This window comes from Xenopus tropicalis, chromosome 10, assembly GCF_000004195.4.
Source record: "Xenopus tropicalis strain Nigerian chromosome 10, UCB_Xtro_10.0, whole genome shotgun sequence".
Lineage (NCBI taxonomy): Eukaryota > Metazoa > Chordata > Amphibia > Anura > Pipidae > Xenopus > Xenopus tropicalis.
Window position 1 is genome coordinate 4,972,083 of NC_030686.2, and position 25,988 is coordinate 4,998,070.

Sequence of the window (25,988 nt, forward strand, 5' to 3'; positions counted from 1 at the left end):
CTTTACACACGTGTGGTTGCACATACCTGCACACTAACATACATTTCCATTATAAACCTGTTTGCACAATACCAATAAGGCCTGCATGATATAGGGATATGCTGCTTTTTGTATAATAATGGTACGTTTCCCAGACTCTGTCCATCCATAGCTAACAGATATAGAATAAGCCCTAGAGTGCATGCCCTTGGGAAGGTTTTGGGGGGCTCGTTGCCTGTTTGGGAGAGTGAATTAAACTTGATCTCGGTGCCTCCTATTACCCAGCCTCCCCGGTGCTTCTTTCTGCCTCCAGTTCGGGACTCGTTGCACCCTATTTGGGAGACATACTTCTTTATATGTCCATATGGAAGTGCCAATGCTATGGAATGTAAAGAAGTATGTATCTCCGATAGGGGTCCGCCACAAAGACACAGGGGAGACCGGCCGCCCCCCTTTCTCCGCACTGGATATCACTTATTTGCACGTTTAGAGAATCACAGTCAAAGTTTTATGTTTTGCCGACTAGGGGGGTCCCACTAGGGTTGGTGTCTGCGATCCTTGGGTCTAAAGAATAGTTGATACAATGGACAAAGCAATGGGTGAACTTGACCATTAAATACAACAGCCCTTGTGTATAATACACGCCAGTGATATGATGACAAGAGCTTTACTGGCTACACAGGGAATTGTCTCGGTGCCAGAAAGCCCAGGGCCTACTCTAACGGTTTGTGCTCCCGTCCAGCTCACAAAGGGTTAGCTATGGGGGGGAAAAAAAAAATCCCTGACCTAGCAGAGTAGGGGAAAAGTCAATTGATGATCTTGTACTGGTGTGTGTATTGTTGTAGCACTTTGACTGTGTCAGCAGGTGGACCTACTCATCAGGACATTAAATATTCAAAGAGCTGACTGCGGCAGGGCCGGCCAGAGGCACCACCAGGAAAATCTAGCCGGACACGTTTTGTTTCCGCAAATCCGGGGGTCTCTTTCATCCTAATCTCTTGCTTACACACAAGCCCCCTACACACACACATGGTTGTGTAACAGCAACGCTCTATACACATTTCACTAGATACATACGGCTCACCGTGCCACATAAACTTAACATTTACCCACTGAGGCCCATGTTGGCCCCTGCTGGCTAGGTTTAGGGGACCGTAGCCTGTGGGGTTCATTTAAAAAGACACAGCACACAGCAGTTTGATGGCACAAAGCCACAAAGGTTTGGCCACTTTACACCCGAGGGAGGGTTCTTACCCCAAATGCAGTGCAAATGTTTGTGCCAACATTGCTGTGTTGCAGAATTTCCCTTCTCAATGATTCCCTATCATTTGCCATTTGTTCAGCTTGCCCCCTAAGGGCAATTCTAGCTGCCGATATCGGTCCTTCTGAAATCGGCCAGGTTTGATTTTTTCGTCGGATCAGGACCTGCATCGGCTCATTGATGCAGACCCCGAACCAACGGCGCCGTTCAAATTCAATCATTTGGCCCCATGGCCAAACAACCGAATTAGCCAGATATTACCCATCGCCAAGCGAGTGGATCTTATGGTGTATGGCCCCCTTTAGTAGTGTATGGCCACCTTTAATAGTGTATGGCCACCTTTAATAGTGTATAGCTAAAGATCTATGTGCCGTACTCAATGCCCAGGGAACCTGTGTTTTCTGCCCTAGTAAAAGCCAAAATTAAAGCACATAAAAAGTTGTAACTCGGGTCAATGTTTACTAAGCCCCTATGGCAGACCCAGGTTTAGTAATGTGGGGGGCACTAGGGTAACTAATGCACCTTACACCCCAAGGGGTGGGAACTTACTTACAGCTTTTTTATGTGATTTATTTATGGAAACAATAACTCACAAAACCACCTCAATGGCATCTTGTGTATAGAGAATGTTATAACTGTGCCTATAATGGTGCCATTCTGGCCATTGTACTGTGAGCTTTGGCATCGCTGTATGGTACCAACTTGTATATTTATATATTGTGCCCCTGTTGTGGAAATGTTGCTGCTTGTTAGAACTATGGTTAAATGTTCCTAATGTTTGAGCTGAATTCTGCCCGGTTCTTTCACTGCTGCTGCCTCTCTCCCCCCGGCCTTGGGGCTACGAGCCGTACTTGCTCAGCAGGTTCAGCCAGTCATATCTCAGTCCAGGGTATGGATTCTATTGTCCGTCCCTATAGCCGGACTAAAGTGGATTATCTCGGTTGCAGTATATAGTCAGAATACATGAATCAGCTTTTGCCTTCAACAATAGCTGGTCGGCTCTAGGTCGGATATCACTATTTAATTGCCCTTTAAATCGTACGGGGGGGGGGGGGCATAGCCTCCCTGCATTATCCCACTCACTGGCAGAGAGGATTATGTGGCAATGTGGGATTATTTGTGGCAATATGGTGACTCCATTGGCTCTGAATATCCCAGTATGGAGCTGTCAAAAGCTTCTACTCGTTTGTAAGGGGGTTTGATTAATGGATAGATTATTTGTAGAGAAGATTCCGAGAGATAAGACAAAACAAGCAAGGTCCTGTGATGTTGAAATATCTAGAAACTGAATGAATAAGTCCAGGGTCGGACTGGGCCGCCGGGATACCGGGCAAATACCCGGTGGGCCCCAGCGGCCCAGACCCGACCCTATTGCTGCTTCCTCTGGCCTCCGATGTCCTCCCCTGATGCGTTACACATACGAGTTCAGGGGAGGACGTCGGACAGGGGTCCCTGTGGGGGAGGGTTTAGGGGTGCGCGTCGGGGGCACCTTGGGGAGTGCGGGGCTCCTCTGGGGCGGCACCCCCCAGTCCGACCCTGAAAAGTCCTACAGCCCAGCCATAAAGCAAAATATTCCATTTGATACAGATTTTACACAGAGCGGTGCCCTAGCATCTAATCCCTGGGGTTTCTGGATAGTCCCCTCTGTGGGGATTTAATAACCACAACCCGTATATTAGGATTAAAATACAAAACATATTGCTGTGGAGGATCAGAATAGAGTGCGGATGTGGTTTTCCATGTTGGTACAAAGGATGAATGTGTGAAGCCAAAATGGCCAAAGATCTGCTCATTTGGAAACATGGCCAAGCGTAATGTGAAAAGCAAAATCATTCGGTTCCTCCCAGAACCCTTGTATATAATTCTGTTCTTACTGTATCCAAATAAACGGGATAAATAGCCGACCAGGCATACGTGACTGTGTGTGTTTTGGGGAGCCCTCACCGGTGGCCCAATGTGTATGGCTCTTGGCACAATATGTGCAATGTGTTCCGGTTGGGGTTAGACTCTGACTTTGGTTATTAGGACAAAGCGCATGGGTGAAAGAGATATTGGGGCAGATTTACAAATAAAGGAGTTAAATTGCAGCAGTGTAGTAAACAATTAGATCTTTCATTTCCTACCTTGTAGTATTGTAGTAGAATGTGCCCGATAGTCTGCAATCTTTCTGCATTTTCCAGTGTCTGTGAAAGAGAAGAAATCGTTATAATAGACATGATGGGGTGTGAGAGCTAGCAGGCAGTTTTAATCATTTTATTTTTTTTATTACTGATAAAAGTCAGGAGCAAATTACATTTACATAATCGGGAGCAATTATAGTAAATAACTGCTCCGTAGAATAAATGACTCCAAAACGTAAGGGGCAGTTCCCAGGCAGCTCACCGATATGGCATGGTAGGAAAAAAGCAACGCAAATGTACTTAGGAATTGGTAAATCCAGGGAACATTCTATCTGTATAACAGAGCATTCTGTCACAGTGGCACAGATCCTATCTGATCCCCCCCCATTGTAAGCAGCAGTCCTGCCCTGCTTTATGGCTGAGATTCTAGCTATCTGTATAACAGAGCATTCTGTCACAGTGGCACAGATCCTATCTGATCCCCCCCATTGTAAGCAGCAGTCCTGCCCTGCTTTATGGCTGAGATTCTAGCTATCTGTATAACAGAGCATTCTGTCACAGTGGCACAGATCCTATCTGATCCCCCCATTGTAAGCAGCAGTCCTGCCCTGCTTTATGGCTGAGATTCTAGCTATCTGTATAACAGAGCATTCTGTCACAGTGGCACAGATCCTATCTGATCCCCCCATTGTAAGCAGCAGTCCTGCCCTGCTTTATGGCTGAGATTCTAGCTATCTGTATAACAGAGCATTCTGTCACAGTGGCACAGATCCTATCTGATCCCCCCCATTGTAAGCAGCAGTCCTGCCCTGCTTTATGGCTGAGATTCTAGCTATCTGTATAACAGAGCATTCTGTCACAGTGGCACAGATCCTATCTGATCCCCCCATTGTAAGCAGCAGTCCTGCCCTGCTTTATGGCTGAGATTCTAGCTATCTGTATAACAGAGCATTCTGTCACAGTGGCACAGATCCTATCTGATCCCCCCCATTGTAAGCAGCAGTCCTGCCCTGCTTTATGGCTGAGATTCTAGCTATCTGTATAACAGAGCATTCTGTCACAGTGGCACAGATCCTATCTGATCCCCCCATTGTAAGCAGCAGTCCTGCCCTGCTTTATGGCTGAGATTCTAGCTATCTGTATAACAGAGCATTCTGTCACAGTGGCACAGATCCTATCTGATCCCCCCCATTGTAAGCAGCAGTCCTGCCCTGCTTTATGGCTGAGATTCTAGCTATCTGTATAACAGAGCATTCTGTCACAGTGGCACAGATCCTATCTGATCCCCCCCCATTGTAAGCAGCAGTCCTGCCCTGCTTTATGGCTGAGATTCTAGCTATCTGTATAACAGAGCATTCTGTCACAGTGGCACAGATCCTATCTGATCCTCCCCATTGTAAGCAGCAGTCCTGCCCTGCTTTATGGCTGAGATTCTAGCTATCTGTATAACAGAGCATTCTGTCACAGTGGCACAGATCCTATCTGATCCCCCCCATTGTAAGCAGCAGTCCTGCCCTGCTTTATGGCTGAGATTCTAGCTATCTGTATAACAGAGCATTCTGTCACAGTGGCACAGATCCTATCTGATCCCCCCCATTGTAAGCAGCAGTCCTGCCCTGCTTTATGGCTGAGATTCTAGCTATCTGTATAACAGAGCATTCTGTCACAGTGGCACAGATCCTATCTGATCCCCCCCATTGTAAGCAGCAGTCCTGCCCTGCTTTATGGCTGAGATTCTAGCTATCTGTATAACAGAGCATTCTGTCACAGTGGCACAGATCCTATCTGATCCCCCCCATTGTAAGCAGCAGTCCTGCCCTGCTTTATGGCTGAGATTCTAGCTATTGCCATGACAAGGTGCTTAAGGGCAAACTCACATCCCCAAGTGTTATACCAACACCCCCTGGCATCCTAGGGGCTATTTTTACTCACTTAAAACTTGTCGGCTCTGACAACAACACGGTCTTGGAAAACAATAACTCCTCAATGTGCACAGTACTGAGCCAGATGGGACATTTTAAGATTGAATCAAAGGATTTTTATATTTTCCTGTTGGGAATAATTTTTACTTTTAAACTGCAGTCTTTCTTGGTTCTTATATTTATTGTCATTTCTAGTCGGGTTTCCAAGGCTCCTAGATACCCTCTGTGTTATACACATAAAGCCCACTTGCCGGACAAACTGCCCCTTGAGAGAACGAGAGTTCTGCCCGAGTGGAAGGATCCGTACTATTGACACTGATGGGAATCACGGAATTCATTTAACTGAACTTTCTTCCTGCTGTGTCTCTAACAATTGTTATAGTGTATATTTTACTGCAATGTTTATCCCCTGTAGCACTATGTACCCCCAACTGTAAATTATAAGGATATTAGCAGTCACAGAGGGGTTCTGTGCCCATATAAAGGCACAAGGCTGCAGGCTGAGTTATACAGGGAACTCTGAGTATCACTCATGTATTATAAGGGATAATGTACCCCCTACTGTAAATGATAAGGATATTAGCAGTCACTGAGGGGTTCTGTGCCCCCCATATAAAGGCACAAGGCTGCAGGCTGAGTTATACAGGGAACTCCGAGTATCACTCATGTATTATAAGGGATAATGTACCCCCTACTGTAAATGATAAGGATATTAGCAGTCACTGAGGGGTTCTGTGCCCCCCATATAAAGGCACAAGGCTGCAGGCTGAGTTATACAGGGAACTCTGAGTATCACTCATGTATTATAAGGGATAATGTACCCCCAACTGTAAATTATAAGGATATGAGCAGTCACTGAGGGGTTCTGTGCCCCCCATATAAAGGCACAAGGCTGCAGGCTGAGTTATACAGGGAACTCTGAGTATCACTCATGTATTATAAGGGATAATGTACCCCCTACTGTAAATGATAAGGATATTAGCAGTCACTGAGGGGTTCTGTGCCCCCCATATAAAGGCACAAGGCTGCAGGCTGAGTTATACAGGGAACTCCGAGTATCACTCATGTATTATAAGGGATAATGTAGCCCCACTGTAAATGATAAGGATATTAGCAGTCACTGAGGAGTCCTGTGTTCATATAAAGGAAGAAGGCAGGTCAGGGAAGTCCGAGCTGGCATTCACATATAATATCCACCCCCCTTTTAAACAAATTCTTAACAAACACACACTGTGTATAAATAGGCAGTGACAATAACTGGTAACATTACTAATTATAAGGATACAGTATAGTATTATAAGAACCCCTGTGTATAATGACTGGGGCTTAATACAAGTTCTAACAGCTGCCACAAGTCAAAGCCAAGAAGTAGGAAATTACATTCCAGGCAAGGTTTGTGCCCCATAAGCAGCCACACCAACATGGTGTTGGTTTAAAGGTAGTAAAGTCAGTAGCATGTTGGCTCTATCCCATCTGGCTACAAATGGGGCCATTTTACTTGGGAGCGCAAGGGTTAATCTGCCAGGCTGGGTAATCCAAAGTGGTACCAGCTGCGTTTTTCAATGGAACTCAATGGGCACGAGGATGGCACCACCCTTCCCACATGCAGCAGAAATTCATTAATGTTTCACATGAATTGTTACCAATGGGTTGGCTCTCAAAGCCTTGTATATGTAATTTTCCCTACCCTTAAGGATAATGCTGACCCACAGGCCGAGTCTCTTGCTTTGGTATTTGGTAGATCCATTAATGAAGTATAATAATCACTTTTATGCTCCCATCAGTGTTGTACTGGTTATTCTTTGGGGGCAAGTTGGATTGGGCAGTTGGGCAGTGAGTATGGTTTATCCTAGACGGAATGGTTTAGCCTTAGCACTCTAAAGGTCCCCATACACGCCGAGATTCGCTCGCTTGGCAAAAATCGCCAAGCGAGCGGATCTTCACCCGATTTCCCCACCTACGGGCATGTAGGTAAAAAAAAATTATTCAATCGTTTGGCCCTGGGGAATTATATTGGCGGCAATGGGGCAGGATCAATGAGCCAATGCGGTCCCCGATCCGACTGGATTTTCTAACCTGGCTGATTGATATCTGGCCAATTTTAGGCCAGATATCGGTCAGGCAGGACCCTCGTTTCTGCCCATACTCGGGCTGATAAGCTGCTGAATCTGTCCAAGGGACTGATATCGGCAGCTACAATCGGCCCATGTATGGGGACCTTAAGGGCACAGAAGAGACTACCGTTGGAAGGAATGGCTGTCTCTACCAGAGCATGAGAGAGTCTTGCATGAGAGACTGTTGTAGCTTTGCTTTTATTATTGGAAATCCATGGGCAAATTAGAGAAGGAGAGGCTTGTGTTGGCATGTATGGGTGCATGGAAGACCCCCTGTCTTCTTAAACACCCGCTGAATAATAAATTGCTGTCACTTTCAGAGCACATTTGTGTGTAAATGGCTTCATATTGCTTACTTAGGTAAATCAGGATCCAGTTCAGTTCAGTAGAATCTTTCACGAACGATTCGGGGTTCGGCCGAATCTGAAAATAGTGGATTTGGTGCCTCCCCTGTCAGAAGTGTTTGACTCATGAAGGGTTAAAGAGTGAAAATTTTTCAACTTCCGGGTTTATGTGATTTTAATGATTCAGTTTGGCCAAGAACATGGATTTGGCTGAATTTGAATCCGGCTGAAAAAGGCCGAAGCTTGGCCTAATCCTTAACCAAATCCTGTATTCGGTGCATCCCTACTTCTGGCCATGGGAAATCCTTACTGTCTCTCAGGCATAAAGTATAGACTGTCAGCTCTGTGGGGCAGCGAGTGACTGCACCAGACAGTGTAGCAGATTATTAGGAATTAACAGAAGTACCACTAGGCTTAAATACCCATAATCATGTAGAATGTGGAATGGGGGATAAGTAAGTACAACTGCAAGTGCTTTTATTTAGGGGGGACAAGGTGAAAGGTTAGAAGTGATTGGCTGGAAGTGATACCATTTTTCAGGGAGGTGTGTGGGGATAGGGGGCGGGGGAAGCCTTAATGAATTGCTCTATTTTAGAATAAAATGAAAGTGTGTTATTCACAGATCGGCCAATTAAGAGAAAAAAAAAAAGTGTGGGGGGGGGGGAATGTGCTGACTCAGCGTTGGAAGAGTGCACGTCTGATTGCAGGGGGGAATGGATCTCAGCACTGCAGTGCAGTCTGTGCGAGAGAGAGCGGCGGCGGCAGCTGGAGTCCAGCGATTTGCATTGTGCGTCTGGGATGCTGCATTGGCGAGAGAGTGGGGGTCCCGGGATAAGGGGAACTCTAGCGTGAAAGACTTCAGGGATGACGCAGCGGCTGCAATCTCACTTGCACGAGAATTCTCATATTACTGACCCACCAGAGATAGAGAATGTCAGCTTTGTGCCCCTCGCTCACATTGCCGACTGCAGCATAGTAGCACCAATGCAGCATTGGGGGGGGTGCAAATATGGGTGACTGACCCAGGTCACATGGTGCTGGGAGGTGTAGTTTTACAACAGCTGAAGGGCAATAGATCAGGAACCACTGCAAAGTCTGTTTGCCCCGGGCCCCTCCATTACTACAGCTTAAAATGGGCAGGAACTGGGTGCCCGGGGGCTTAAAAGATTCATTGAGAAAACTGCAATTAAGTGACCAGTCCACAATGCTACACACAAGGACAGGAGGTTGGGGGGCCACCAATGGCCAAAATATTAGGGGGTGCCGGAAATGCAACCTGCAGAAGGAAGCAGGGGTGTAATGTTGCAGGGGGGCCCAGGAGTTTAGGGATCCCAGTAAAGCCCTAATTAATGAATTGACTTATTCTACGAAGATATATTGAAGTTAACTTACCAATGTTTTGGGGCCCTAAACTGAATTTGCTGTGGGGCCCGGAAACATCTAGTCCTTTTCTAACAAGGAAAGGGACCCAGTGGCTAAATGTGCAGCGGGGCCCATAGGCAAAAGGGTTAATACTGTTGGGTCAAGGCAAGAGACATGTGTTCCCCAAGTATTCCCTCTCGTTTGCGTTGCGTGCATCGGCACAAAACGCGTTTCCCCTCCCGGGAGACAAAGGGTCTCTCCCAAAGTGACTTGCAGGGGGGGCGACAGCAGAGCCATTTGTTTTTCTTTCTCGCTGCGACTTCCTAGCTGAGAATTTGTGGCTTGTCCCGACTGTGACCTTGAGTGCGTCTGTGTCAGCACATTGGCAGCTTCCCGGTCTGCGTGGCACATAATCGCGCGTCCCCCAGCTCTAACTCGCCATTCATAACTCGCATGGGGGGGGGGGAACCCTGCTTTAAACATCATTCCGGCGCTGCGTAACGTGTCGCTGCTGTATAAATAAAGGGGAATGATAATGGGTCTGTACAGACTGCAGCGTTAGGAAATCCGTATTGTCTGCGACTCCACAGGATCATTTATGGCAGGACAGGGAGTGCGGCGCAGCGTTCGCTCTCAACTTGGCAGGGAAACTGTATATTAGTTTGTGCCGCTCTGCCCAAAGCAACATTGGTGCTGTTCATTCCGGCTCCTGTACATGCAGATTGGGCTACGGACATGGGGGATACAGGATATCAGTCGTACAGTTAAATGCAACGATCTAAAACTCTGAAATTGTAGGATAAAGCCCTAACAATAACCAATGGGAGGATGTTCTGAACATGAAATAGTTACAGGCACCAATCGTACGGAAGTGACTCCCATTGTAGGGCCCCCAAGGGTATCGGCAGATACACAGATACATGCGCAGATTTTATCCTTATCCCACCGACATTTTATAACCTGTCTGATCGACTAATCGACGTGGTACGGAAATTATTGGGCCGATAAAGGGGACAGACAGGGTATTACTGGGGCTTCTGCCCTCGGCCACAAAAAGTCCAAACTAATTATTGGTACAGCAACCCGACCTTCAGGCCCAGTACCTAGCAAATCAGTTTGCTCCCCACTGTTCCCTATACAAGAGGGTAAAGCTGGGCAAACCAATATAACTATGTTTTGTACGATTTTCGGACCATGTGTGGGCTCTGAATTATCATCCCAATAATTTTTGTACCATGACAGACGATCGGATGTACATTTAAATGTACTGCCGATATCCGAAGGCTCGTCAGATAACGGTACAGCTTATTATGTGCCCAGAACATTCCTTCTCTGTATATTTGTATTTATACATATGGGTAGGGGGTGCCATAGTGTTTCCCTTAGACAGTACAGTATGGGGGTACAGCTTATTGTGTGCCCAGAACATTCCTTCTCTGTATATTTGTATTTATACATATGGGTAGGGGGTGCCATAGTGTTTCCCTTAGACAGTACAGTATGGGGGTACAGCTTATTGTGTGCCCAGAGCATTCCTTCTCTGTATATTTGTATTTATACATATGGGTAGGGGGTGCCATAGTGTTTCCCTTAGACAGTACAGTATGGGGGTACAGCTTATTGTGTACCCAGAAAATTCCTTCTCTGTATATTTGTATTTATACATATGGGTAGGGGGTGCCATAGTGTTTCCCTTAGACAGTACAGTATGGGGGTACAGCTTATTGTGTGCCCAGAACATTCCCTCTCTGTATATTTGTATTTATACATATGGGTAGGGGGTGCCATAGTGTTTCCCTTAGACAGTACAGTATGGGGGTACAGCTTATTGTGTGCCCAGAACATTCCCTCTCTGTATATTTGTATTTATACATATGGGTAGGGGGTGCCATAGTGTTTCCCTTAGACAGTACAGTATGGGGGTACAGCTTATTGTGTGCCCAGAACATTCCCTCTCTGTATATTTGTATTTATACATATGGGTAGGGGGTGCCATAGTGTTTCCCTTAGACAGTACAGTATGGGGGTACAGCTTATTGTGTGCCCAGAACATTCCTTCTCTGTATATTTGTATTTATACATATGGGTAGGGGGTGCCATAGTGTTTCCCTTAGACAGTACAGTATGGGGGTACAGCTTATTGTGTGCCCAGAACATTCCCTCTCTGTATATTTGTATTTATACATATGGGTAGGGGGTGCCATAGTGTTTCCCTTAGACAGTACAGTATGGGGGTACAGCTTATTGTGTGCCCAGAACATTCCCTCTCTGTATATTTGTATTTATACATATGGGTAGGGGGTGCCATAGTGTTTCCCTTAGACAGTACAGTATGGGGGTACAGCTTATTGTGTGCCCAGAACATTCCCTCTCTGTATATTTGTATTTATACATATGGGTAGGGGGTGCCATAGTGTTTCCCTTAGACAGTACAGTATGGGGGTACAGCTTATTGTGTGCCCAGAACATTCCTTCTCTGTATATTTGTATTTATACATATGGGTAGGGGGTGCCATAGTGTTTCCCTTAGACAGTACAGTATGGGGGCACAGCTTATTGTGTGCCCAGAACATTCCCTCTCTGTATATTTGTATTTATACATATGGGTAGGGGGTGCCATAGTGTTTCCCTTAGACAGTACAGTATGGGGGTACAGCTTATTGTGTGCCCAGAACATTCCCTCTCTGTATATTTGTATTTATACATATGGGTAGGGGGTGCCATAGTGTTTCCCTTAGACAGTACAGTATGGGGGTACAGCTTATTGTGTGCCCAGAACATTCCTTCTCTGTTTATCTGTATTTAAACTCTGTAATGTGCAGAACTGGTTCCTAAGGACAGTCGGTATAGGTGCTTGGGAGGAAATTCCTAGAAAGGTGACCCCTACATACAAGGACATATCAGGGAATCCATAACGTGAGTTGAAACTGGGCTAATGAGAACTGGAAAATGTTTAGCTGCCCTATGGGTTTACACCGGCTGCGGTTATGTTTGTTTATTTGGGGCTTGAATAGGAACGATTATTGTGCAAAAAATATAGGAGCTGATTACGTCTATTACGATTATGTCTTTATTTAGGGGCAGATTTATTTGAGTGTGAGATTAGAGCTCAGGAAAAATTCACCAACTTTCTATTAGTTCCTATGAGATATTTAGAAGTGTATTTGGTGAACCCAAACTTTCCCCCAATGCTAAATACACTTCTAAAAATCCCATAGGAATTAATAGAAAGTTGGGGAATTTTTCCTGAGCTCTAATCTCTCATTCTAATAAACCTGCCCCTTAATGTTTTATTATTGAACAACTTTTTGCTTTTGTCCCACCAATTGCCCCTTTGGTTCCACCAATTGCCCCTAAGGGAACATTTCCCTGGTGTAACAAACTCCAGTCATTGCTTAGTAGCACTTATTTATAAATTTCACAAACAATTACAGCAAAATAAATCAAACCCCTGTGTGTAACGGACTCATTAATCACACACTATAGTCTGGAATATAGAATATTTACATCTGTGCCCGTTTCCTTTTAAGTTGCCCTTGATTTAACCAGAACATAACAGAAGCAGCGACATTGTAGCGGCTCTTTCATCTCGTGACAAAATCATAGCGAATTCTAGAGCCTGAAAGAGCCCCTGTGCCTTTCTATAGGGATTTGCCCCTTCTACTTGTGTGGCACCTACCAAAGCTCCAGGGGGGGGGAAAGATTTTTTTAATATGAATTATACCACTAATATTAAAGATATTGAGCGGCCAGACCAGTGTAATACCGGCTAGGTGCCCCCCCCAGGTTGGACCCTTACTTTCAGCATTTCATGTACAGGTATGGGACATGTTATCCAGGATGCTTGGGACCTGGGGTTTTCTGGATAAGGGATCTTTCTGTAATTTGGATCTCCATACCTTAAGTTTGTTAAAAATCCAACCCAGTAGGCTTGTTTTGCACCCAATAAGGGGTAATTATATCTTAGTTGGGATCAAGTACAGGTACTGTTTTATTATTACAGAGAAAAGGGAATCATTTAACCATTAAATAAACCCAATAGGGCTGTTCTGCCCCAATAAGGGGTAATTATATCTTAGTTGGGATCAAGTACAGGTACTGTTTTATTATTACAGAGAAAAGGGAATCATTTAACCATTAAATAAACCCAATAGGGCTGTTCTGCCCCAATAAGGGGTAATTATATCTTAGTTGGGATCAAGTACAGGTACTGTTTTATTATTACAGAGAAAAGGGAATCATTTAACCATTAAATAAACCCAATAGGGCTGTTCTGCCCCCAATAAGGGGTAATTATATCTTAGTTGGGATCAAGTACAGGTACTGGTTTATTATTACAGAGAAAGGGAATCATTTAACCATGAAATAAACCCAATAGGGCTGTTCTGCCCCCAATAAGGGGTAATTATATCTTAGTTGGGATCAAGTACAGGTACTGTTTTATTATTACAGAGAAAAGGGAATCATTTAACCATTAAATAAACCCAATAGGGCTGTTCTACCCCAATAAGGGGTAATTATATCTTAGTTGGGATCAAGTACAGGTACTGTTTTATTATTACAGAGAAAAGGGAATCATTTAACCATTAAATAAACCCAATAGGGCTGTTCTGCCCCCAATAAGGGGTAATTATATCTTAGTTGGGATCAAGTACAGGTACTGGTTTATTATTACAGAGAAAAGGGAATCATTTAACCATGAAATAAACCCAATAGGGCTGTTCTGCCCCCAATAAGGGGTAATTATATCTTAGTTGGGATCAAGTACAGGTACTGGTTTATTATTACAGAGAAAAGGGAATCATTTAACCATGAAATAAACCCAATAGGGCTGTTCTGCCCCCAATAAGGGGTAATTATATCTTAGTTGGGATCAAGTACAGGTACTGGTTTATTATTACAGAGAAAAGGGAATCATTTAACCATGAAATAAACCCAATAGGGCTGTTCTGCCCCCAATAAGGGGTAATTATATCTTAGTTGGGATCAAGTACAGGTACTGTTTTATTATTACAGAGAAAAGGGAATCATTTAACCATTAAATAAACCCAATAGGGCTGTTCTACCCCAATAAGGGGTAATTATATCTTAGTTGGGATCAAGTACAGGTACTGTTTTATTATTACAGAGAAAAGGGAATCATTTAACCATGAAATAAACCCAATAGGGCTGTTCTGCCCCCAATAAGGGGTAATTATATCTTAGTTGGGATCAAGTACAGGTACTGTTTTATTATTACAGAGAAAAGGGAATCATTTATAAAAATTAGAATTATTTGCTTGTGATGGAGTCTACGGCCTTCCCGTAATTCAGAACTTTCTGGATAATGAGTTTCCGGATAAGGGATCCCATACCTGTATTTGCTTACTTCTTGTGAAATACATTTAACTTGTTGTGAGATACATTCAGTCACTTGGGGGAAGATTGATCAAATTGTGAGTTTGGAGCTGAATACATAAATCTGCCCCTTATTGTGAGATACATTTAAACACCAATTGTGGGATATATTGTATATACTGTATATGCATTTCTGCTGTGTTTCAGTGAACGCTGCTGTCTTTTTATTTCCATTATTGCTTCTATGGTGCATTTAGCCCGACTCGGGCCACATTAGTATATATTTATATATATATATAAATCAAAGAAATGTCAGCACTCTTAGGATTTTCACATGAAGTCACAATAAACCATCAAGGCTATTATAATGCAAACGGTGAGTCTTTATTACCAACGTTTCAGTCCGCACTTGGGACTTTCGTCCCAAGTCCCAAGTGCTTCGTCCCAAGTCCCAAGTGCGGACTGAAACGTTGGTAATAAAGACTCACCGTTTGCATTATAATAGCCTTGATGGTTTATTGTGACTTCATGTGAAAATCCTAAGAGTGCTGACATTTCTTCGATTTAAAGATCCCCTGGCTCTAGCATCAAGGTATAGTAACTTTTATTGGTGTGCTTCCCATTTTGGACTTATATATATATATATATATATCTATATATACACACACACCCACCCCCCTGCCTGTATGAGCCCTGGTACCTGCACTGGGGCTGCAGACTGCACTCCCCCAGCGCAGATACACACTGACCCTGAATACGCTGCACTACGCGTGTGTGTGTGCACCAACAATTTCGTTTGACGCACATCATGAATTTCAAACACCCGTATGTACGTAGCCTTACGAGTCACGTGCTCCCCAAGGGGAGGGGCTAAAATGACTGCAGTACCTCGGCAGTGTCCTACACCGGTGTCCTAAACACAGAATGAATCTAATTGGCACAATCTTACACTCAAACAAAGAGTAAGAAGTTTGATATAAATAAAAATTGTCATTTCGTAAATAAAGGAATCACAGTGGATGATTTTTGGATCCGGTAATAAAAAAAGTGCAGGTTCCAGCCAGAGTCCATCTACATTCCCATTTCCCCCAATTATAACTAATTGGACACAATGCATTTTGTTGGTTCGTCTCATTTGCTATTGATTGGGGCCGGGGTGCTGGGAGTTTGCCGTATAGAGCAGTATTTAGCCGGCGAGAAAACGCTGAGCTTGCGCCGCTGCACGGGATTAGGCAGTCAGCATATGTTTTATTGAAGTCCTAGCAAACGCCATTGTTTGTTTAGGAGTGGGAAAGGTGCACAGGATAATGCAAAGCCTGGGTCCCACATACCCATTTGTACATTGGTTTTTGTAATATGAATTTCTGCTGCCCTTCGTTTCTCTTCCGTTAGAAGCCCACAATTGAGATTATGAATGAATTGGAATTTAAATTTGCAATTCAACTTTTAGGTAGTTTTCAATGGATGTTACATAGTTAATTTGGGTTAAAAAGGACAGCTGTTCCATTCTCCAATACGGGGGTCCCCAATCCTTTTTTTAACCTGTGAGACACATTCAAATGTAAAAAGAGTTGGGGAGCAACACAAGCATGAAAACTGTACCTAGGGGTGTGATTGGTTATTTGGTAGCCCCTATGTGGACTGGCAGCCTACAGGAGGTTCTGTTTAGCAGTACAGGTATCGGACCCCTTATCTGGAAACCCATTATCCAGAAAGATCTGAATTACGGAAAGGCTATCTCCCATAGACTCCATTGTAATCAAATAATTCACATTTTTATAAATAATTCCCTTTTCTCTGTAATAATAAAACAGTACCTGTACTTGATCCCAACTAAGATATAATTACCCCTTATTGGGGGCAGAACAGCCCTATTGGGTTTATTTCATGGTTAAATGATTCCCTTTTCTCTGTAATAATAAAACAGTACCTGTACTTGATCCCAACTAAGATATAATTACCCCTTATTGGGGGCAGAACAGCCCTATTGGGTTTATTTCATGGTTAAATGATTCCCTTTTCTCTGTAATAATAAAACAGTACCTGTACTTGATCCCAACTAAGATATAATTACCCCTTATTGGAGGCAGAAAAAATCCTATTGGGTTTAATCACTGTTTAAATTCTTTTTTAGTGGACTTAACGTAGGAGATTTTCCGAATTTCCGAGAATTACCGAAAGATCCCTTATCCAGAAAACTCCGGGTCCTATGCCTGTACAACTAGTTTTTACACAGCCAAAACTTGCCCCCAAGCCAGGAATTAAAAAATAAGCCCCTGCTTTGGGGGGAATGGGAGCAACATCCAAGGGGTTGGGGATCACTGTCTAATGTAGTATTATTAAACAAGTACAACCTAGATTGTAGGAATACCTACCTGTTATTTTTATTTTATTCATCCCCCATTGCTACATCACTGGACCCCTAGTAATCAGATAATACACAGCAAACTCGACCCCTGCAAATTCAAAAGCATATAAAAACTGAAGACTAATTGGATTTTGTATTACAAGACCAATCTCAATCTTAATAAAAGTTAAAAGTTCCCCTTTAAACTACCCAAGCTAATTAGAGAATGTGTTCTCCTATTTAATTTAAAGGGAAACGAAAGTCAAAGTCACTTGGGGGTGCCAAAATGTTAGGCACCCCCAAGTGACTTTAACCGCTTACCTCGTACCCCGGGCTGGTGCCCCTGTTAGGAGAAAACAGCACCAGCCCGGGGCACCTGGAGCGCAGCGCTTCCGTCTTCCTCGCTTCCTTTTCCTGAGTGCCAGCGGTGGGCGCATGCGCAGTAGAGTGAAAAGCCGACTTTAACATTTAAAGTTCGGCTTTTCACTCTACTGTGCATGCGCGCGCAGCGAATCAGGAAAAGGAAGCGCCGGCAGCTACCCCGGGCTGGTGCTGTTCCTTCCTCACAGGGGCACCAGCCCGGGGTAAAAGGTAGGCGGTCAAAGTCACTTGGGGGTGCCTAACATTTTGGCACCCCCAAGTGACTTTGACTTTATTTTTCCTTTAAAGGAATCCTGTCATGGGAAAACGTTTTTTTTTTCAAACCCATCAGTTAATAGAGCTTCTCCAGCAGAATCCTGCATTGTATTCTGTTTTTCCCATGGGGCTAGCCATATTCTTCATTTCCCAGGGTGCCACAGCCATGTGACCTGTGCTCTGATAAACTTCACTCACACTTTACTGCTGCGCTGCAAGTTGGAGTGATCCCTCCCCCCCTCACCCCCAGCAGCCGATCAGCAGAACAATGGGAAGGGAGCAAGATAGCAGCTCCCAGTAGGTATCAGAATAGCACTCAATAGTAAGAAATCCAAGTCCGGCTTGGGACTCCTCCAGTTACATGGGAGTAGGAGAAACAATAGGTTAGCTGAAAGCAGTTCTAATGTGTAGCGCTGGCTGAAAGCTCAGACTCAGGCACACTTTACTGCTGCGCTGCAAGTTGGAGTGATATCCCCCCCCCTCACCCCCAGCAGCCGATCAGCAGAACAATGGGAAGGGAGCAAGATAGCAGCTCCCAGTAGGTATCAGAATAGCACTCAATAGTAAGAAATCCAAGTCCGGCTTGGGACTCCTCCAGTTACATGGGAGTAGGAGAAACAATAGGTTAGCTGAAAGCAGTTCTAATGTGTAGCGCTGGCTGAAAGCTCAGACTCAGGCACAAGGCACTGAGATGGCGCCTACACACCAATATTACAGCTACAAATACATTTGTTGGTTGAAGAATAAAAGGTTAAATGGCAGAGGGAATTATTTGCTGTGTAACAGTGTCATTTAGAAATAAAAAGCCGCACGTATCAGCTGTGACTCTCGCAGATTGGGTCAATGTGGATCAAGGTGCAAGTCATTGGGAATCTGATCAAAACGATTTGCACATTGATTAAGGCATCACCGATTGATAGATATAAGCACACGGGGAACAGACAATTCCGTTCCATCATTGAATGTTTTCCTTGCTTTGTTGGGTGTAAAAAGGACGGTTTGGGGCAATACTGAGAAAGGGCAAATCTAATAAGCACTATTTTCTTTCCAGTAATCCTCCCTCTGGGGGAAACGAGTAAGTGAATTGTTACTGATACTGATAAAGATAATTGCACCCATGGAGTTGGTGGCCCTAAGTGGGATCTAAGTGTATCTTTCCGTAATTCGGATCTCCTGTCAAAGTCTGCAAAAAACATTATTTAAACAGTAATTAATTAAACCCAATAGGGTTGTTCTGCCCCCAATAAGGGGTAATTATATCTTAGTTGGGATCAAGTACAGGTACTGTTTTATTATTACAGAGAAAAGGGAATCATTTAACCATGAAATAAACCCAATAGGGCTGTTCTGCCCCAATAAGGGGTAATTATATCTTAGTTGGGATCAAATACAGGTACTGTTTTATTATTACAGAGAAAAGGGAATCATTTAACCATTAAATAAACCCAATAGGGCTGTTCTGCCCCCAATAAGGGGTAATTATATCTTAGTTGGGATCAAGTACAGGTACTGTTTTATTATTACAGAGAAAAGGGAATCATTTAACCATTGAATAAACCCAATAGGGCTGTTCTGCCCCAATAAGGGGTAATTATATCTTAGTTGGGATCAAGTACAGGTACTGTTTTATTATTACAGAGAAAAAGGAAATCATTTTTAAAAAATGTGAATTATTTGATTAAAATGGAGTCTATGGGAGATGACCTTTCCATAATTCGGAACTTTCTGGATAATGGGTTTCCAGATAAGGGGTCCGATACCTGTATATGTATATTATAATGTGCTATGTGTGGGCGCAGAACTGCACATTTCTTACAATACATTAAAGGAATTGTTCAACTGTTAGTATAGTGTAAAGAGTGATATTCTGAGACAATTTGCAATTGGTCTTCATTTTTTATTATTTGTAGTTTTTTTTGTAACTATTTCAGTTTTTGTTCAGCAGCTCTCCAGCTTGGAGTTTCCGCAGCTATCTGGTTGCTAGGATCCAAATGAACTTAGCAACCAGGGAGTGGTTTGAATGAAAGACTGATATATGAATAGGAAAGTACTAAAAAGTAACAATAACAATAAAACTGGAGCCTCACAGAGCAATAGGGTTTGGCTGCCGGGGTCAGTGACCCCCATTTGAAAGCTGCAAAGAGTCAGAAGAAGAAGGCAAATAATGAAAAAACTATAAAAATAAATAATGAAGACTAATTGAAAAGTTGCTAAGAACTGTTCATTCTATGACATACTAAAAGTTAATAGTACAGACAGGTCCCTGTCCCTTAGAGCTTACAATCTAAGTAGAATCTCTGAATACGCTCTATGTCATAGGCCTTACTAGCAGGGGGTTTGGGAAATGTTCTTGCCTATATATGTACTAAATGTTCCAACTGGTGCAGAGAAGGAAAGGATTCGGGCACCGAAGCGAACGATTGGACCGGGGCCACAAGGCTGAAGACTCCACACAAGGTTGAATGCTTTGCTAAAGCTGGTAAAATGGAACCAAATCAACTGTTGAATGGATTTGGTCCCCTTCAACCAGCTGCAGCTGTGCATTGATCGCTCTGACGCCGCTGGAGGAGGAGCCAAATTCCAGGAGGGAACTGAATGCCGCCCCACCCCAGGGGGGGGGGGGAAGACAAACGGCCACCGGGCAGACCTGTCGATAACCAAGTAATAATGACCGATGGCTCCAAATCCATCATCCTCTGTTGCTGTAACGTTGGGGGGTGAGACTGATTCATTAAGTGCCGGCTGCTCAATTTAGTGTAAAGGAGACTCTATAAGATTAAAAATCCCACTGTCCCGAGTGCATTGATCCTAATGGGGAGAGCGAGCGTTGGGTCTATGGGCTGCGCGGCCTCACAGCATTGTATTGATGTGTATTGTCATGTGATCCAGTGTCACTAGGCACACAAACTATAAAAGGGCAAGTATACCCTATAAACATTGTTTCCATTCAATTGCCATTCCCTTACATATGCATGGTATGTGTATACATGTAGGTGGGAGGTGCCATAGTGTTTCCCTTAGTCAGTACAGTATGGGGGTACAGCTTATTGTGTGCCCAGAACATTCCCTCTCTGTATATTTGTATTTATACATATGGGTAGGGGGTGCCATAGTGTTTCCCTTAGACAGTACAGTATGGGGGTACAGCTTATTGTGTGCCCAGAACATTCCCTCTCTGTATATTTGTATTTATACATATGGGTAGGGGGTGCCATAGTGTTTCCCTTAGACAGTACAGTATGGGGGTACAGCTTATTGTGTGCCCAGAACATTCCTTCTCTGTATATTTGTATTTATACATATGGGTAGGAGGTGCCATAGTGTTTCCCTTAGACAGTACAGTATGGGGGTACAGCTTATTGTGTGCCCAGAACATTCCTTCTCTGTATATTTGTATTTATACATATGGGTAGGAGGTGCCATAGTGTTTCCCTTAGACAGTACAGTATGGGGGTACAGCTTATTGTGTGCCCAGAACATTCCTTCTCTGTATATTTGTATTTATACATATGGGTAGGGGGTGCCATAGTGTTTCCCTTAGACAGTACAGTATGGGGGTACAGCTTATTGTGTGCCCAGAACATTCCCTCTCTGTATATTTGTATTTATACATATGGGTAGGAGGTGCCATAGTGTTTCCCTTAGACAGTACAGTATGGGGGTACAGCTTATTGTGTGCCCAGAGCATTCCCTCTCTGTATATTTGTATTTATACATATGGGTAGGAGGTGCCATAGTGTTTCCCTTAGACAGTACAGTATGGGGGTACAGCTTATTGTGTGCCCAGAACATTCCTTCTCTGTAGATTTGTATTTATACATATGGGAGGGAGGGGTCAGATTTGTATATATATATATATATATATATATATTATATATATATATATATATATATATATATATATATATAGGGGTGAGAGCTGTGGGGACATGCGCTGAATATAACTGCAAAAATAAAATTCTACCACTTTATTAAACCATCGAAAGTGCAGAAACGTGCCTATTTTCTGGAGTTGGTAAATGCGTCTCTGTGGGACATCACAGCGCCATACGGACAGGGCACGGGGTTATTATCCTTGAAGATACCCTTTGTTTCCTTCCAAGAACTGCAGTGTCGTTCCCCTCTCTCTGTACAAGAATGCAATGGAAAGAATAAACGGCCCCCATTTGGTTTTGCCATGCCCTGTAGGTTAATGGAATTGTTTAGTAAATAGCCTAGAACAGAAGAGAACATGGAAACATAATGATCCCGGTTCAGATCAGGCACGACATTCCCTGCTGCTGAGGGCTCTCCTTGGCATCTCTCCTTCATGTCCCAGTGGCACCCAGGCAGTTGCTGGTTTCCATCTCAGTATTTACATTGCAGCAGAAATGCCTATGCATGTGGCTAAGGCTGCTGGGAATCTATGGCAGCAGCTATGTTACATTATAATACAATTTAATACTTCGCCAATACCCATTTGTGGACACATTAATCTCTCCCTCATGATGGAATGCTGGGGCTTGTAGTCTTAATGAGCAAACCAATCAACTCTATAGAGGGCAGGTCTGTAGCTACGATTGGTTACAACTGTATTATAGAACAACCAATGAACTTCAAATACTATGTTGTTGATGTAATATTGACATTAGAGCCACTTGCAATGGTCAGGGCTTGTGTGTACCCAAGAACTTACAATCTAAAAAGATTAGTGAGAGTTCTGCAGTGGATCTAACAAGACTCTCATTTTATTGTCTGAATTATTTGAATATGACCTCTATGGGAAGGCTGAGGTTAGGGTTTATTTAGGGGCATTTACTAGGAGAATTGGGGCCAGTGACAGAGGGGCATATGCGCTACAATTGCCCCTAAAAGTGGCCATACACAATGATGTTCGGGCCGGCGTGACACCTGAGGGCATACCAGGGATTCGAGACGACTACTGCACGCCCTTGTTGGGTCGCAGGTGGGTTCAGGTTAAGCTCTTCCTCCCACTTTCCCCGCCTGTGACCTTACTGTGCATCTCTGGCGAGCGCCTTTTATAGACTCACGCCTACTTGGCTCCACCCCCTTCCATGACATCATAGCAAAGCGGGGCTGGCACAGGTCTATAAATTTGGAGGCATGCTGGCAGGGTCGGGCTGGGCCACCCAGTGGGCCCCGGCGGCCCAGACCTGATCATTGCCGGCGCTCCCTCTACCCCTACCCGACCATTCCTCCCCTGACGGGTTAATTTACGTGCACTCAGGGGAGGATGTCGGGTGGGGGACCCTGTGGGGGGGGTTGGGTTAGGGGACGCGGCCGGCGGGGGCACCTGCAGGGCCCCTGGGGCACCCCCTAGTCTGATCCTGCATGCCGGGTTAGGCATCGGGTCCCGGTCCCCACATCACTAATACACATTTCGATTTTAGTCTTTATCCAACTAATGTTGGATATCTAATGATCTAAAACTCACATTCAGGCTGAAATTGTAGGATAAAGCCCTAACAACAACCAATGGGAGGATGTTCTGAACATGAAATAGTTACAGGCACCAATCGTACGGAAGTGACTCCCATTGTAGGGCCCCAAGGGTATCGGCAGATACACAGATACATGCGCAGATTTTATCCTTATTCCCACCGACATTTTCTAACCTGTCCGACTGACTAAACGGCCAGTGGCCATGGTATGAAATCTATCGGGGCGATAATTTGGAGCCCACGCATTGCCCTGGGCAGCTATAGGAAGGGGGGACCCCTGGAAGCTGACAATGTGCACAAGGGGTGACGTTTATAAAGCTTCCATTTGCCCTGAATTCTAAACGAACGCCCCCGCCGTGCCGTCTGATTTATGCACGCCCCGCCGCTGACAATTTTTATCCGAGGGGTCAAGCGATGTAAATCACAAGTCTCTTAAAAACACAGCAAAAGTGTCAAAAAGCAGCAGCCAGGAAATCAATAATAATTGGACCCCATGGCTCTGGCTTTCCCCATCCCCTCCTCGCGCGCCATGTCCCCGGCAATCCGCGTGCGAGGGCTTCGCTCCCGAGGGAGCAGCACAACACCATTAATAAAAATCCTCCCGGCTAATGATAATTAGGTTACTTAAGAAAATGTCACACGGAGAAGCTACAGGCATCATAATTAAAAGGGACATAAACCTCCTATAAACTCCGGCGTTGCCTTCCCAGCGCTCCAAAGTAAGCAGCCCAAATGTAATTAGAGATGCAAGAGGGTGCTCCAATGAGAACACTGCGTGCCAGGGTGCCATCAGTCATCCGATCTATAACATAGGGAGAGTACTGTATGGTTCTGCTTGTGTTGATCCAGGGGGCTATACACAGTCCACAGAATGCTGTTTAGGCGTTAGGTGCCAAAATATATATATATATATATATATATATATATATGGCACAAAAGGGGTGAGCAGACAATGCCAGCCTTTCTATAATAGCAATTTTAGTCTGGGTTTTAAAAAGGCAATGGAAGGAGAAAGAGCAGTGTTATTTTCTCATCCCTAAATATATCCTATAGCTGTCCCACCGGAGCCCGTGTCCCATTAATCTTACCGTGATCCCAGGTGGGTCCCTATCTACCTCTCCTGTGGGGATCCAGAAAGGATGGACTGGTAGCATAGCAGAGGACTGGGTTGGAAGCCACCGACCGTAACGGCTCTTAGGGCAATTACACACAGGGATTTGTGTTGCGCAGATGACATTGCGGACAACAAAATACCAGAATAGATATTTTCACATGATTCTGTGCTTGTGCAGACATGACGCAATTTCAATTAACAGCAACAGCAACACTCCACGAGTCACTGCCTTTATAGGGACCCTGCCATGATATTTATGGGGCACTTTTTATTTCTAAATGACACTGTTACGCAGCAAATAATTCCCTCTGCCATTTAACCTTTTATTCTTGAACCAACAAATGTATTTGTAGCTGTAATATTGGTGTGTAGGCGCCATCTCAGTGCCTTGTGCCTGAGTCTGAGCTTTCAGCCAGCGCTACACATTAGAACTGCTTTCAGCTAACCTATTGTTTCTCCTACTCCCATGTAACTGGAGGAGTCCCAAGCCGGACTTGGATTTCTTACTATTGAGTGCTATTCTGATACCTACTGGGAGCTGCTATCTTGCTCCCTTCCCATTGTTCTGCTGATCGGCTGCTGGGGGGGAGGGGGGGGATATCACTCCAACTTGCAGCGCAGCAGTAAAGTGAGACTGAAGTTTATCAGAGCACAGGTCACATGGCTGTGGCACCCTGGGAAATGGAGAATATGGCTAGCCCCATGGGAAAAACAGGTTATAATCTCCCAGGCAGTGGCATTTTGTGCATTCCACCATATGGGTGCACAATAGTTAAGTGACCTCAGCCTTTGGGGACACACAGGGTGCGCATATAAATGTTTATGCCCAGTGTTTACATGCAGCTGCTTGTACTCCCCCCGCTGTAGAGAAATCTGGGATAATTAACTCCTGCATTCCCATGTGGCAGAACACAAAATGCGCTGGGCAGGAACACCGGTCTGTGTGTAAAGGCGGCCATACACGGGCAGATTTCAGCTTCCGATTCAGGTCCTTCAGACCAATTCTGCCCATGTATGGGCGCCCCCGATGGGCCAACCCAATGGATATTTGGCCTAAAATTCCCTAGATCTCAGTCTGGAAGGTTTGATTTTCTGTTGAGTTGGGAACCGCAAACACCCCAGTTGAACCAGTGCAGGGCAAAAGTAAATTATATTTTAATTAGGGATACACCAATCCGGGATGCCGGCCGAACTGAATCGGAAAGGGTTAAATTGGCAGGTGAAAAAAAATCTCACACCGATTTTTTAACCCCTTCCAATCCTAATTAACACGTTAATTAGGATTCGGTTCGGGATTTGGCCAAATCCTTCAGTGTGGGTTCGGGGGTTCGGCTGAACCCCTGAAAAAAGTGGGTTCGGTGCATCCCTAATTTTAATTATCCATTTTTTGGTGTTACTGTTCCTTTAATATGTATGGCCACCTTAAAAGGGTTCTTCACCTTAAACAATAACTTTTAGTATGATGCAGTGAATGCTATTCCAATTTGCAATTGGTTTTCATTTTATTATTTCCGTTTTTTCAATGATTTAGCTTATTGTTCAGCAGCTCTACAGTTTGCGTTTTTAGCAGCTGACTGGTTGCTAGGGTCCAGCTTAACCTAGCAACCAGGCAGTGATTTGAAAGAAAGACAGGAATATGATTAAAAATATAAGTAATAAAGGGGATCAATAAAACTGCAGTCTCACAGAGCAATAGTTTTTGCTTCCGGGGTCAGTGACCCCCATTTGAAAGCTGGAAGGAGGCATAATTAAACTTAACATAATAAAATAAATAATGAAGACCAATTGAAAAGTTGCTAGGAATAGCTCATTGCAGCTGCTGGGACTGGAACGTATTCAGTTCAACTCCAATGTCGGCCTCACTCCCCCTTGGAACCAAACAAAGCCGGGGAACTTTTAAAAGCAATAAATCTATGGGATTCAGATTACCTGTATGACACGGGGTAACTGAACTATTTCGGTTGGAATAAAAACTGAAATGGGACGATAAAATAAGGAGGTGATTACAGGA

At 44.2% G+C, this 25,988-nt stretch overlaps 1 protein-coding gene, 1 long non-coding RNA gene and 2 other non-coding genes across 5 annotated transcripts in view; 3 read left to right on the plus strand and 1 right to left on the minus strand.

Moving 5' to 3' along the window:
* The window catches only part of gata5 (GATA binding protein 5), a 153,022-nt gene that overhangs the window by 95,674 nt on the left and 31,360 nt on the right, over window positions 1-25,988 (minus strand). For both annotated transcript variants that reach the window (XM_031894061.1, XM_031894060.1), the window contains exon 2: window positions 3,364-3,423. In XM_031894061.1, coding sequence (XP_031749921.1) covers window positions 3,364-3,413 — 50 coding nt within the window. In that variant the 5' untranslated portion in view covers window positions 3,414-3,423. The remainder of the gene's footprint in view (window positions 1-3,363; window positions 3,424-25,988) is intronic.
* Window positions 1-25,988, plus strand: part of LOC116408022 — a 54,452-nt gene that overhangs the window by 6,784 nt on the left and 21,680 nt on the right. The window lies entirely within an intron of this gene.
* Window positions 316-386, plus strand: mir1a-2 (microRNA mir-1a-2). Its single transcript, NR_049532.1, has one exon. It is a non-coding gene; the product is annotated as a microRNA mir-1a-2 (primary transcript).
* mir133c (microRNA mir-133c) lies at window positions 19,884-19,969 on the plus strand. The gene has a single exon (NR_049579.1). It is a non-coding gene; the product is annotated as a microRNA mir-133c (primary transcript).